The following is a 13,429-nucleotide window of genomic DNA, read 5'->3' as shown; positions in this document are numbered from 1 at the left end:
TATTTCGAACATTAACGCACTGTTTTCTAGGCAGTAGGTCCGGGCTTACAAGTACCCCTAGGTCTCTTTCACAAGTCGACTTCTCTAGGTTGATGTTGTTAAGGCTGTATACATTGTCAGTATTTGTTCTTCCAATATTAAGTACGTTGCACTTGCTGGTGTTGAATTTCATTTGCCATTTTTCAGACCACCCCTGCAGTTTATTTAGATCCTCCTGTAGTGCATTTGCATCCTGCCCTGAATTAATCTGCCGCCCTATTTTGGTGTCATCCTCAAACTTTCTTATGTCACTGCTGATCCCAGTATCTAGATCGTTTATGTAGATTATGAACAAGAGTGGTCCTAGTACTGACCCCTGGGGAACCCCACTGGTTACACGGCCCACTCAGATTTAACACCATCTAAGCTGACCCTCTGCGTTCTATCGGTGAGCCATGATTTTATCCAATTTAAAACTTTCCCCTCGATACCATGAGCCTTAATTTTTCTCAGAAGCCTCTGATGCGGTACTCTGTCAAATGCTTTGCTAAAGTCTAAGTAAATAACATGGTAATTTTCGTCATTATCTACTACCTCGAAGACTTTCCTAAAAACGTCAGCAGATTTGTTAGACAAGATTTTCCCTTTGTAAACCCATGTTGAGAGTCGTAGATTAATTTGCTTTTCTCTAAATGCGATCGGATGCTATCTGCTATAATTGATTCAAGAAATTTCCCCACTACTGACGTCAAACTGATCGGCCGGTAATTTGACGCTGATGCTCTGTCTCCCTTTTTGAATATGGGTACTACATTTGCCTGTTTCCACAAGTCTGGCACAACTCCCGTGTCTAATGATTTTGTAAATAAATTTACAAGGGGTCTGTTAATCTGTTCCCTACATTCTTTCAAGACTCGAGGGAAAATTTCATCCGGCCCTGGGGATTTTGTCTTCTTTAATTTATTTATCCTCGTAAAAACATCCTCTTCTCTGATAATGATATTCTTTGATTTCTCTTCCTCCTTTTCCCTAAATATCAGTTCCACGTCTGGAATTTCCTCGCGAATTTCTTCTGTGAAAACTTTGCTTATTTCTTCACTGCCATCGATCACTTCCCCCCGCCCTGACTTTAAAGGCCCAACTTTGTCCTTGACCTTTGTTCTATATACCTGAAAAATCCCTTGGGATTCGCCTTGGATTCTCTTGCTATTCTGATTTCATAGTATCTCTTTGCTTTCCTTACATTTTTCTTAACATTCCTAGATAGTTCATTATACCTATTTCTGAGCTGCTCCTCCCCTCCCTTTAATGTCCTATAAATTCCTTTCCTTATTCCTATGTCATGTTTAAGTTTTCTTGTCATCCACCTTGGCTCATTCTTATTTGACCTAATTTTTCTGTATGGTACATTTTGTTCTTGTGCTTTACATAGTATACGAGTGAATATATTATAGTCATGATCAATTGTGGTGTCACATGTGACCTAACCTGTTCCTACTGGGGACTGACCTGACTGTTCCCAGGTGACCTCACCGAGGTACCTTCTTAACCCCTGATAATCCGCCAACCGAAAGTTTGGGACTCTGACCATATTGTCATTGTTTTTCGTTTCCCAATTTAGGGTGAACCTGATTTCTCTGTGATCACTGTTACCTAGTTCTTCCCCTACTGTGATATCTCTGATAATATTTTCTTTATTTGTTAATACTAAGTCTAATATATTGTCACCTCTCGTAGGTTCTGTAATTAGTTGTTTAAAAGAATTGTCCTGTACTGCATCTAGGAAGTCTTCAGATTCATAGTCACCTACAATGTTGTCCCAGTCAAAATTTCTGAAGTTGAAATCCCCCATAATGCACAGGTTGTTATATTTTGCTGCCCTACTCATTTCCTGCCATATGGGCTGAGCTGCTTCTTTCCCAAGACTTGAGGGCCTGTAAATCACTCCCATAATTAGTTTTTTTTCTTTCTTCCGTGATTTCTACCCATGCAGACTCGGTTCCTATTTCACCCTTTATTGAATTATTAATACAACATTTTAACGTATCCTTGACGAAGAGTGCGACCCCTCCCCCCTTCCTACCTTCCCTGTCCTTGTGAAAAAGGTTGTACCCTTCTATGTGGTACTCTGATAAAAAAATTTTGCTCGCCAGATTCATCCAAGTTTCAGTGATTGCTATGACGTCTACATTCTCGGTACATACAACCGCTCTCAGCAAGTCTATTTTATTTCTAACGCTCCTACTGTTTGTATAGTATACATTTAAACCTACCCTTCCCTGGTCCTGTTTTACCCCTTGTCCTTAGTAACCAATTTTACTTCCCAGGACCTGCTTGTTTTTTGACTCCCACAATGTTTTTCCAGTCGGCAATTTATAGCAATTGCCCTGGACAGCCATTCACGACCAACCCCTCTTCTAGGCAAGACACCACATACTATCGGGATCCCTCCCCTATCTCTAATCTTCCCTAGCGCCTCCCTATACCTCTTGAAAAGTTCCTTACTCCTAACCTTTCCTCTGTCGTTTCCTCCCACACTAAGACACACTACTGGATTGGTACCCTCCCCTGAAAAAACCCTATCTATCCTCTCAGCTACATGCCCTATCCCAGCCCCAGGAAAATACACCCTAGTCCTACGTTTCATATCTCTTGCGCAAAAAGTCCTATCTAATAACCTCACCTGGCTGTCCCCAACTACCATGACTTTACCACTGGGCAGGGTTTGTACAACTGCCCTTTCCTCCCCTGGCACCACACCGTCTTGCATCTTCTCTTCCTCGTCCTTCCTCTTCTCTTCCCCGCCAGCTTCTTCCAACACCTGGTAAGGGTTACTGCACTCCACACCATGGTCAGCTTTCCTGAGCCTGACCCTAGTCCCCTTAGAGACAACCACTCTTCACGCCTGCTCCTCCTTCGCAGGTGTCCTGCTAGGCAGGACACCTACCTGAAGGAGTTCAGTCCTGAGGGCTTCGTTCTTCCCCTTTAGAGCGTCCATCTCTCTCCTCAACTGCTCCAACTGACTTAACAGAGTGGCCAGGAGGTCGTCTTTCCTCACACTCAGCTCTTCTTCCCCCACAACACAACGATCCAAGGCGGCCATTTCCTCTGGTCACTAACGCGAGCACTTAGGGGCACGTCCTTCTCCAAGCTAGGTCAGGTAGCAACTGAACTAGGTCAGAGAAAGAGTGAGTAAATAAAGAAGGAAAATAGTTATATTACACAAGTAAACGTTTCCCAAAACATTAGGTAACACACAGCCTCCAACTGTCCCAAGTTTCATAACTGAATGATCCAACTCTCATGGAGCATTGCAATTCTGTTTGGGTTTCGAGGTGTTCCAACGACGTCACCCACGCGTAACTTACCATGATGGATTAGAACGTTTATAATAGTATAGTTTATATTACAGAATATTTATAAGCACTTCAAAGGACATTACTCTACCATGTTTATATGTGGATTCAGTTTATGTCCGTCCCTGTAGACTCCACAACTTGACTCTAGATTACTTGATGACACTAAAATAGGGCGTGTAATTAAATCTGACGAGGACTCCGCAAAACTACAGGAAGATCTAAACAAATTTTTCAAATGGTCTGAAAAATGGCAGATGAAATTCAATGTGGACAAATGTAAAGTACTCAGTATAGGAGATGTAAACAGGGAAACCCAGATACCAGATGAACAACGATGTTATTGAGAATCCGACTGCGAGAAAGATTTAGGAGTAATGATAAATAGGAATCTTAAGCCAAGTAAACAATGTGTATTTGCTCGAAACAAGGCTAATAAAGTATTTGGGTTCATACAAAGGAGTGTTAGTTACAAGACTAGCGAGGTCATCTTAAAACTATATCTTGTGCTTGTGAGACCTTACTTGGATTACGCAGTTCAATTCTGGTCACCGTATTACAGAATGGATATAGAAACCTTGGAAAGAGTTCAGAGGCGAATGACAAGGCTAATCCCGGGTATAAGGAACCTTGAGTACAGAAACAGGTTAAAGCATCTTAATTTGCACTCCCCCCGAGAGACGTAGAGTGAGGGGCGACATGATAGAGTACATGGAAGTCAAGGTTGAACAAAGGAGACATTACAAAGGTACTCAAATTATCCAACCAGGAGTGAACTCGTAACAATGGTTTTAAATTAGACAAATTTAGATTTAGGCGCGAAATAGGTAAACATTGGTTTGGAAATAGAGTAGTGGACGAGTGGAACAAGTTTCCAAATATCATCATTAACTCGAATACGCTGGATAGCTTCAAACATAGGTTGGATGGAAATATGAGCAAAAGGGGTTGGGTGTAAATGGAACTGCCCAGTATGGGCCAATAGGCCCGCTGCAGTTTCCCCAATTCTTATGTTCATATGTACTGGGACATGGTCTGACCATTATATGTGGGCCACAACCACGAGGATCAGTTATGTGGGCCACTAGCATGAGGGAGGATCAGTTATATATAGCTATAGGACACATGTGGTTACTTGACTGCTTAACCTCCCGGTCAGGACACTGATAGTCATTTGTTTTTATTGGACACTTCCCGTTACCTTGGCATTATTATTATTTCTTACAATTGTTACAAATGTATTAAGGTTGATTTTGGGACTTGATCCAACAGTTATTATTTCTGGAAATACTATACAGGTGATGTGATGACAGGTTCAGGCTCGAGGTGTTATAAACGTATGTTAGGTGAGAAACAGCCGACTGTGTCTGGAAGCTATTACAAATATATAGCTATTGAGAGATATAGTGACTGTTACACAGAGATCTTTCTCATCTTTGATTAGAACTGAGTAAATGTAATCATGCTTGGTGACACACAGACAATGGGATCAATACGTACAGGTAAAAACAACAGGTTATTGTCCCCGGTGTACTAGTTGATTAGTTAATTTATTAATGCCATAACATTGTCGTAAAACTGTAGAAGGAACCCGTAGCGTTATGGTTGTTGCACCTGTTAATAAAGGTTTTAGGGAGTAGTGTCCTGGCAAGGTATTATTCCCCAGCCTGGACACATGTCTGGATACATGCCTGGGCAAAACCAGACAGGTTTTGTTGTTACCTTATCGGCTGATCTACAACTACCAGCCATAACATTGATTTCATGATACAATGCCGCTCATAATATGTGTTAGTGGAATTGAAACTTTTGAACTGAAGGCAACAACTTTATTGCAAGATAAACTCCTCTAATGAACAGCGAATATTACAAACTTGAAGAGCACCACCAATACATAATAACAGCAATAATAACACAAGTGTAATATTTGGTGGTACTCAAGTGGATCACGTTCCAGTTACAAGTTCCATTTTGAGACAACTGCATTACTGGGTGGGGAGGAACGTCTGGCTGCTGAGTGCTCGTATTGGCGTTGTTTATATGATAATTGTTTTAGGTGTGACGCCGAGATGGGCAGCGGGTGGAACAGTCGGTGTGATCTTGTGCAAGGCGTTAATGGGGACGTGAAGCCTTGCAGGTGTGGTGTTTCAGACAGGCGTCATAGCAGCATTTTTCATGGTAGAGACAATAGTCATCATGACCGCATCTCTGTTCAGGTGTGAGAAAGATACATTAGAATATTGTAATAATAACTCTTTTACTTACTGAACAGAAAGAAAATATTCGTGATAATCTTCACATTTTATATAAAACAACAAGACAGCTTAGTTTAATTGGTTCTTTTTTGTACAAAGAAATTTGGCGCCTTTTGGGGTTTATTATTAAGAAAACTTCGATTACCCAACCTTAATATAATTAGTGACTTATAGAAAAGCATCATAAATAATGAAATAAAAGTAATAGTAAACTTACGATAGGATCGAACGGTGCGAATGTGCAGACGGTATAGGCTGCACATTGCCTGGATGGGTTGCTAAAGAAAAAAATGAAAGGTTATTAATCTCTGCTCTAAATAAGTATATATAAAAAAAAATATATGTTATTCATCAAGTTATATATTAACATGTACCAATGTATAAAAACCATTAGTTAACACTGACCTAGACTTGTATTTTCGACAAATTTATGGTTTGAATTAATGCAGCAGTAGAGGGCACCAGCGTTGACAGCGGCTGGGTAATTGCACCAGAAGACACAGCTGGGAGTGCTAGGATGGTCGATGCTAGAGCCAAGAGCCACCGTCACGACGGTCATTACTACCAACAGGCGCAGCTGTGGGTACACCTTACATTAACTCAAGTACCATCACAGTACACGAAATATACATTATAACTTAATATACAGGACACAAGTACAACAAACCAAATGACAAACATCGTGTTGTCACTGACCATTATGGATGGCAGGAGGCGTTGGAGGAGCAGTGTAGACTACGAGGTTGTCAGGCCAAGTGTGACTCCTTGGTTTTTTCCAAGTTTAGAAGCTCCTGGGTTGTTGTTGTTGAGATTGTCAGCTCCTGGGTCTTCTCATCCCCTTATATATGCGGCAGGTTCTCCTGCGCAGCTCTCTGATTGGCTGTCTTCGGATGTGTGCGTGTGTGTGTGTGTGTGCGTGCGTGTGTGTGCGTGCGTGCGTGTGTTATTTTCTTGGTTTGTGGTTTATTCGTTGCAACATTAGATAATAGAGATGTAATGGGCCCCTGTCTCATCAACAGAACATATTATATAAATGGGTCAATACATCTGATCTTATATTCAGATTCACCACTCTGTAACTTTCCACTGTCTATGAGTGAGACATGAGTTGAACACGTGAACGGTAGCTTTCCCAAGAGGGACAAGCCCATATGTCAGCATCTATGTAAGTACGCACCAGGGGCGACGCTCCTAGCTCAGTCACTCACACCATCTAATATCGAACGGACGTGATCTACGTTTATATTTACATAAACGCCGTCCTCTTCTTCGTTCACTCATAAATAGTGGAACTTACAGTTGATCTACACTCAGGAATTATAGACATAATCCATTTATAATAAAACAAGGAACTTCAATTGGGTTTCGTTACTAAAACCCCAATATCTAATATATGTGAACAACTCGGTTAATTGGGGGATTAACCTACGGATTCATATATGCTCCATCAGGCTTCATATAATGCAAATTGATACATTTACCTTTATTTACCCTGATGGTCACCCACCCAAACTAGAGGTGGCCAGGCCGAGGGAGGGTGGCCAGTGGGTTTCGAGACAAAACGGCACCCTCCTGTGACCAAAACGGCCCCAATCTAAAAAACCCAAACCAGAATGGCCCCACTCTAACCACAACGGCCCCACCCTGTCAAAGCCCTGTGACAAACTGCCCCATCTCAAAACGGCCCCACCTCAGATTCAAAAGCCCCACCCTGTGACCAAACCGGCCTCACTCTAACCACACGGCTCACCCTGTGATCAAAACGTCTCACTCCCAAAAGGGCCCCACCCTGATCAAACGGCCTCACCCCATGGGACCTCAAACGTCCCACCTCAACCAAAACGGCCCCACCTCAGATTGGTCGGCCTCATCTCAGGCACCCTGTGATCAAAACGTCTCACCTGTGGTCACAAAACGTCTTCCCAGGAACAACAGTTCACTGTAATTAACGAGTTTCTCAGTCACACCTCACATAACGGCTCACTCAGACAATGCCTCACCCCAGAAACATCGGTCTTCACTTTTAACCAATGTTCACTCTATTCAAAACATGACTCATTTCGATTAAAACGGCTCTTCCCTGAGACCAAAACGGCCTAACTTAATCCAAACCCAACCAAACCAAAACTAAACGAAACTAATTCAAACCAGAAGTTGCAACTGTTGTTTGGTCCAATGTTTACATCGTTTACATTTGACAGTTGCCACTTGTTGTTAGGTTAGAGTTAGCCATTTGGTCACAGGTGGGGCCATTTTGGTCACAGGGTGGGGGTGTTTTTGGTCACAGGTGGGTGTTTTGGTCACAGGGTGGGGGCGTTTGGTCACAGGGTGGGGCCGTTGGTCACAGGGTGGGGCGTTTTGCACCAGGGTGGGGCCGTTTTGGTCACAGGGTGGGGCTGTTTTGATCACAGTGGGTGCCGGTTACAGGGGTGTTTTGGTCACAGGTGGGGGCTGTTTTGATCACAGGGTGGGGCCGTTGTGGTTACAGTGGGGGCTGTTTTGATCACAGGGTGGGGTCTGTTGTGGTTAGGGGTGATGTTTTTCACAGGTGATGTTTTGATCACAGGTGGAGCTGTTGGGAAGGAGGGGCTGTTTGGTCACAGGGTGGGGCTGTTTTGATCACAGGGGGCTGTTGTTAGAGGCTGTTTGGTCACAGGGTGGGGCTGTTTTGATCACAGGGTGGAGCCGTTGTATGGAGGGGGCTGTTTTGGTCACAGGTGGGGCTGTTTTGATCACAGGTTCAGGGCTGTTTTGGTCACAGGGTGGGGGCCGTTGTGTGAGGTGGGGCCTGGTCACAGGGTGGGGCTGTTTTGGTCACAGGGTGGGGCCGTTGTGGTTACAGTGGGGCTGTTTTGGTCACAGGGTGGGGCCGTTGTGGTTAGAGTGGCCGTTCTGGTTTGGGCCATTTTCTCTGCTACTCGGCCAGTGGGCCATACATTGTTCTTGAAACCATTTTAAAGCCCAGTACTGTTTTTGCTTCCACAGCTTCAGGAAGAGAGAGAGAGAGAGAGAGAGAGAGAGAGAGAGAGGGAAAGAAGATGGTAGTTACAGTAAGAGAGAGAATCAAACACAGCACCAAACATAAGAGAATAAACGAGTTTGAGACAAAACGGTTCATTCGAAAACGGCCCAATTACCTGTTCATTTCTAGACCCATTGTGTGATTAGCCGGTCTAAACTCAAACCAAAACTGAGCATGATAGCTGCCATGTAACTAACCAGAAGTACCACTTCTGGTTAGTAACCCAGCCAACTCAGACTCAACATGGCTGCTATCATGCTCAGTATTGGTTAGGTTAGAGAGTTAGACCGTTTTGGTCACAGGTGGGGCCGTTTTGGTCACAGGGTGGGGCTGCTAGGTACAGTGGGGCCGTTTTGGTCACAGGGAGGGGGGCCGTTTTGGTCACAAGGGTGGGGCTCGTTTTGGTCATGAGGGGCTGTTTTGTCACAGGGTGGGGCCGTTGTGGTTACAGGGGGCCGTTTTGTCACAGGGTGGCTGTGGTTACAGTGGGGGCTGTTTTGTCACAGGGTGGGGCTGTTTGGTCACAGGGTGGGGCTGTTTTGGTCACAGGGTGGGGCTGTTTTGGTCACAGGGTGGGGCTGTTTGGTCACAGGGTGGGGGCTGTTTTGGTCACAGGGTGGGGCTGTTTTGGTCACAGGGTGGGGCCGTTTTGGTCACAGGGTGGGGCCGTTTTGGTCACAGGTGGGGCTGTTTTGGTCACAGGGTTTTGGTACAGGGTGGGGCTGTTTTCAGGTGGGGCTGTTGGTCACAGGGTGGGGCTGTTTTGGTCACAGGGTGGGGCTGTTTTGGTCACAGGGTGAGCCGTTTTGGTCACAGGGTGGGGCCGTTTTGGTCACAGGTGGGGCTGTTTTGGCCAGTGGGTGGGGCTGTTTTGGTCACAGGTGGAGCGTTTTGGTCACAGGGTGGGGCTGTTTGGTCACATTGGGGCCGTTTTGGTCACAGGGTGGGGCCGTTTTGGTCACCTCATAAATCATCAGTAATCCGAACCTCAAAGGCATTCACTCACTAATTTTATATAAATGTTTCTGGCAAATTTGTGAGTGAACTGTGAAGATACGATTTGGTTTATTCTGTTTTTGTTTTTGTTTGTTTGTTTGTTGTTGTTGGTTGTGGTGTTTTTGTTTGTTTTATTATTTTATTATTATTATTATTATTATTATTATTATTATTATTATTATTATTATTATTATTATTATTATTATTATTATTATTATTTACATAAAAACAATTCCGGGACGTGGTTGAGTGTGTGAGATACGAACCCACATCCCCAAAAGTACCAGATATTTGTACGTACAACTACACCACGGTCAAACCTAAGGTATAATTACGAACAGACACAGTACGTATTATATATTATTTAATAATTTACATATTACAAGAACACACCTATAATTGACAGAAATTTACTCCACTATAACTACAAATCCATTTTTTTTGTAATTTTTTTAAACTTTAGTGAAAATAAGACAGTGAAAATACGTCTGAAAGAGAATAAAGGAGATGAATAAAAGAGACGAGAGTTTATAATGTTCAATAATAACTCATGGTTGTGATCGTCTGGATGTTTGAGGATTATAAGTTATCTTTTTTACGGATATTTTGATGACTAGTAAAAAAAATAATTGTTGTTGATTGATGTAAATTAGTTTGTAAATGAGCCATTATTCTCTCGGCTTTTATTTCTCTTTTGTTTTCATTCTTTCTTTATTCTTCTTCTTTCTTCTTCTTTTTCGTTTCCTTTATTTTTTTTCTTGGTCTGTTCCTTCCCTCCCCATTCTTCACTTCCCCTTCTTTTTTCCCCTTTCTTCCTTCCTTCCTCTCTTTTTCGTTTTCCTTTTCCCCTCTTTATCTTTCGCTTCCCTTCTTTCTCTTTCTTCCTCTCCTTCCCTCCTCCATCCCCCTTTTCACCCCTTTCCCCTTCCCTCCCCCCTCTATGAGACAAGGGGCAGAACAACCTGGTAACCAGGATAAAGCCTGGGCAGGATAGACGCTGGGGCAGGATAGACACCGGAACAGGATAGACACTGGGTAGGATAGACACTGGGTAGGATAGACGCTAGGGCAGGATAGACGCTTAGGCAGGATAGACACTGGGGCAGGATGGAGCAGGATAGACAGAAGGAAAAATATCAGAAATGTGTGCAGATAGAGAGCGGTGCTGTACAGGTGTCCACGGTTGATTGGTGTTATATAATTTCATGTATAGCACACAGCCGGAGGGAGGGAGGGGAGGGAGAAAGAGTGAGGGAGAGAGAGAGAGTGAAGGACACACACACACACACACATAATGACCCCTTCAATTTCATCGATCCTAAACAGCAAACAACATGGCTGGTCTTCATTAATAAATAATTAATATAACCTTATCAACCACCTATGTTATGTTGTGTGTGGTTAGGTTGTCCTCAAATGTATAGAAAAAACCTTCGAACATTCCATCAGTCATGTCAGTAAAGAAGTGTTTAAGAATAACTAAATATAATCAATAAATATCTGATCTTAACCACTGTAGAAGGTCTGTCTTTGAGTGGATATAAGTCTATGGTCTTGGCCAATCATATTTCACTTACTCTTCTGTGACCTCTGACCTTTGACCTTTATTGGGTGAGTAGAATGTAACTAGATATATCTACTTAAAGTAGAAGGCAGGAAAATATACTATAGACAGACAGACAGACAGAAATAGACACAGGCAGACAGAGATAGAGACAAAGACAGAGACACACTGACAGAAATAGACAGAGATAGATATAGAGATAGAGACAGAAGCATACAGACAAACAGACAAACAGACAGACAGCTAGATAGATATACAGACACACAAACAGATAGACAGACAGACAGACAGACAGATAGAGAGATACACAGACAGACAAACAAACAACATAATACCATTCACCACCAAGACTCACATAACCATTTCTGTCCCCATCAACCTGACCCAGGTGATCCAGAGCTCCCCAAGGCAGCGGCCTGGTACATGTTGCTCCTTCCTTCCTCCTCCTTCCCCTCCTCCTTCCCTCCTCCCCCCTCCTCGCCTCCTCCTCCCCCTCAAGTCCTCCAGTGAGAATCTCCATATCTCTCACGTCTCATATCGTCTTATCTCTGATTGGTTATTGCGTTATCGGTTGTTATCTCCTCCTTATTCCGTGTCAACGACCTGGGGAAGGAGGAGGGGAGAGGAGGGTGAGGAAGAAGGAACAGTAATTAGAACGATGCCCCCACGCGATAATGGAGTAAAACGCCATCTTGTATTACCCTTATATGAAGAGGTGACAGGTGCGTGTAGGAGGAAGGGGGAGGGTTGGGGAGGAAGGGAGGAGAGAGGGTTGTGGGGAGGGGAGGAGGTTGTGGAGAGGAAGGTTGTGGGAAGGGGAGGAGGGAGGGTTGGGAAGGGGAGGAGAGAGGGTTGTAGGAGAGGAGGATTGTGAAGGGAGGAGGGTTGTGGGAAGGGGAGAGAGAGGTTGGGGAGGGGAGGAGAGAGAGGGTTGTGGGGAGGAGGAAAGAGGGTTGGGGAAGTGGAGGAGAGGGTTGTGGGAGGGGAGGAGAGGTTGGGGAGGAGGAGGGTTGTGGGAAGGGGAGGAGAGAGGGTTGGGAGGGGAGGAGAGAGGGTTGTGGGAGGGGAGGAAAGAGGGCTGGGGAGGGGAGGAGAGAGGGTTGGGGAGGGAGGAGAGAGGGTTGGGGAGGGGAGGAGAGAGGTTGGGGAGGGAGGAGAGAGGGAAGGGGAGGGGAGAGAGAGGGGTTGGGAGGAGGAGAGAGGGTGGGAGGGAGGAGGGTTGGGGGAGAGGAGGCTAGGGAAGGGAGGAGGGAGGGTTGGGGAAGGGGAGGAGAGAGGGTTGTAGGAGAGGAGGATTGTGGGGAAGGGGAGAGAGAGGGTTGTGGGGAGGGAGGAGGGTTGGGAGGGGAGGAGAGAAGGTTGGGGAGGGGGAGGGTTGGGGGAGGGGAGGAGAGAGGATTGGGGAGGGGAGGAGGGTAGGGGAAGGGAGGAGGAGAGGGTTGGGAGGGAGGAGGGCTGGGGAGGGGAGGAGGGTTGTGGGGAGGGGGAGGAAAGAGGGTTGGGGAGGGGAGGAAGGTTGTGGGAGGGAGGAGAGAGGCTGGGGGAGGGGAGGAGAGAGGGTTGGGGAGGGGAGGAGAGAGGGATGGGAGGAGGAGGGTTGTGGGAAGGGAGGAGAGAGGATTGTGGGAGGAGGAGAGGGTTGGGAGGGGAGGAGAGAGGGGTTGTGGGAGGGGAGGAGAGGGTTGTGGGAGGGAGGAGGGTTGTGGGAAGGGGAGGAGAGAGGTTAGGGGAGGGAGGAGAGAGGGTTGGGGAGGGGAGGAGGCTGGGGAAGGAGGGAGTGGGGTTGGGAGGGGAGGAGAGAGGGTGGGGAGGAGGAGGGTTGTGGGAGGAGGAGAGAGGGTTGGGGAGGGAGGAGAGGGTTGTGGGAGGGAGGAGGTTGGGGAGGGGAGAGAGGGTTGTGGGAGGGGAGGCGGGGGGTGGGGAGGGGAGGAGGTTGGGGAGGGGAGGAGAGAGGGTTGGGGAGGGGAGGAGGCTGGGAGGGAGAGAGAGGTTGGGGAGGGAGGAGAGAGGGTGGGAGGGGAGGAGGGCTGGGGGAAGGGGAGAGGGGTTGGGGAGGGGGAGGGGAGGTTGGGGGAAGGGGAGGAGAGAGGGTTGTGGGAGGGGAGGAGAGAGGCTGGGGGAGGGAGGAGGCGGGGGAGGGGAGGAGAGGCTGTGGGAGGGGAGGAGGAAGGGGTGGGGGAAGGGAGGAGGAGGCTGGGGGAGAGGAGAGGTTGGGAGGGAGGTTGTGGGAAGGGGAGGAGGAAGGGTGGGAGAGAGA

General features: G+C 46.0%; 1 protein-coding gene across 1 annotated transcript; it reads right to left on the bottom strand.

The window, feature by feature from the left end:
- Positions 1-5,150: 5,150 nt before the first annotated feature.
- Positions 5,151-6,458, bottom strand: LOC121872909. Its single transcript, XM_042376014.1, has 4 exons — positions 6,287-6,458; positions 5,996-6,167; positions 5,808-5,868; positions 5,151-5,543 (listed from the first exon to the last, which is right to left on the bottom strand). Exons 1-4 carry the CDS (start codon positions 6,287-6,289, stop codon positions 5,483-5,485), a joined length of 297 nt encoding a protein of 98 aa, XP_042231948.1. The 5' UTR covers positions 6,290-6,458; the 3' UTR covers positions 5,151-5,482.
- Between the last annotated feature and the right edge of the window lie 6,971 nt (positions 6,459-13,429).

This window comes from Homarus americanus, unplaced genomic scaffold, assembly GCF_018991925.1.
Source record: "Homarus americanus isolate GMGI-L3 unplaced genomic scaffold, GMGI_Hamer_2.0 scaffold11022, whole genome shotgun sequence".
Classification (NCBI taxonomy): domain Eukaryota; kingdom Metazoa; phylum Arthropoda; class Malacostraca; order Decapoda; family Nephropidae; genus Homarus; species Homarus americanus.
Note: the sequence above shows the minus strand (reverse complement) of the source record. Positions and strands in the feature narration are given on the sequence as shown.

Bases quoted from the DNA above. Each gene is read 5' to 3' on its own strand.
- LOC121872909 (XM_042376014.1), bottom strand. The intron at 5,869-5,995 runs GTCAGTGTTAAC...TTTTTTCTTTAG, and splicing joins TGTCGAAAATACAAGTCTAG to CAACCCATCCAGGCAATGTG. The intron at 5,544-5,807 runs GTAAGTTTACTA...ACACCTGAACAG, and splicing joins TCGCACCGTTCGATCCTATC to AGATGCGGTCATGATGACTA.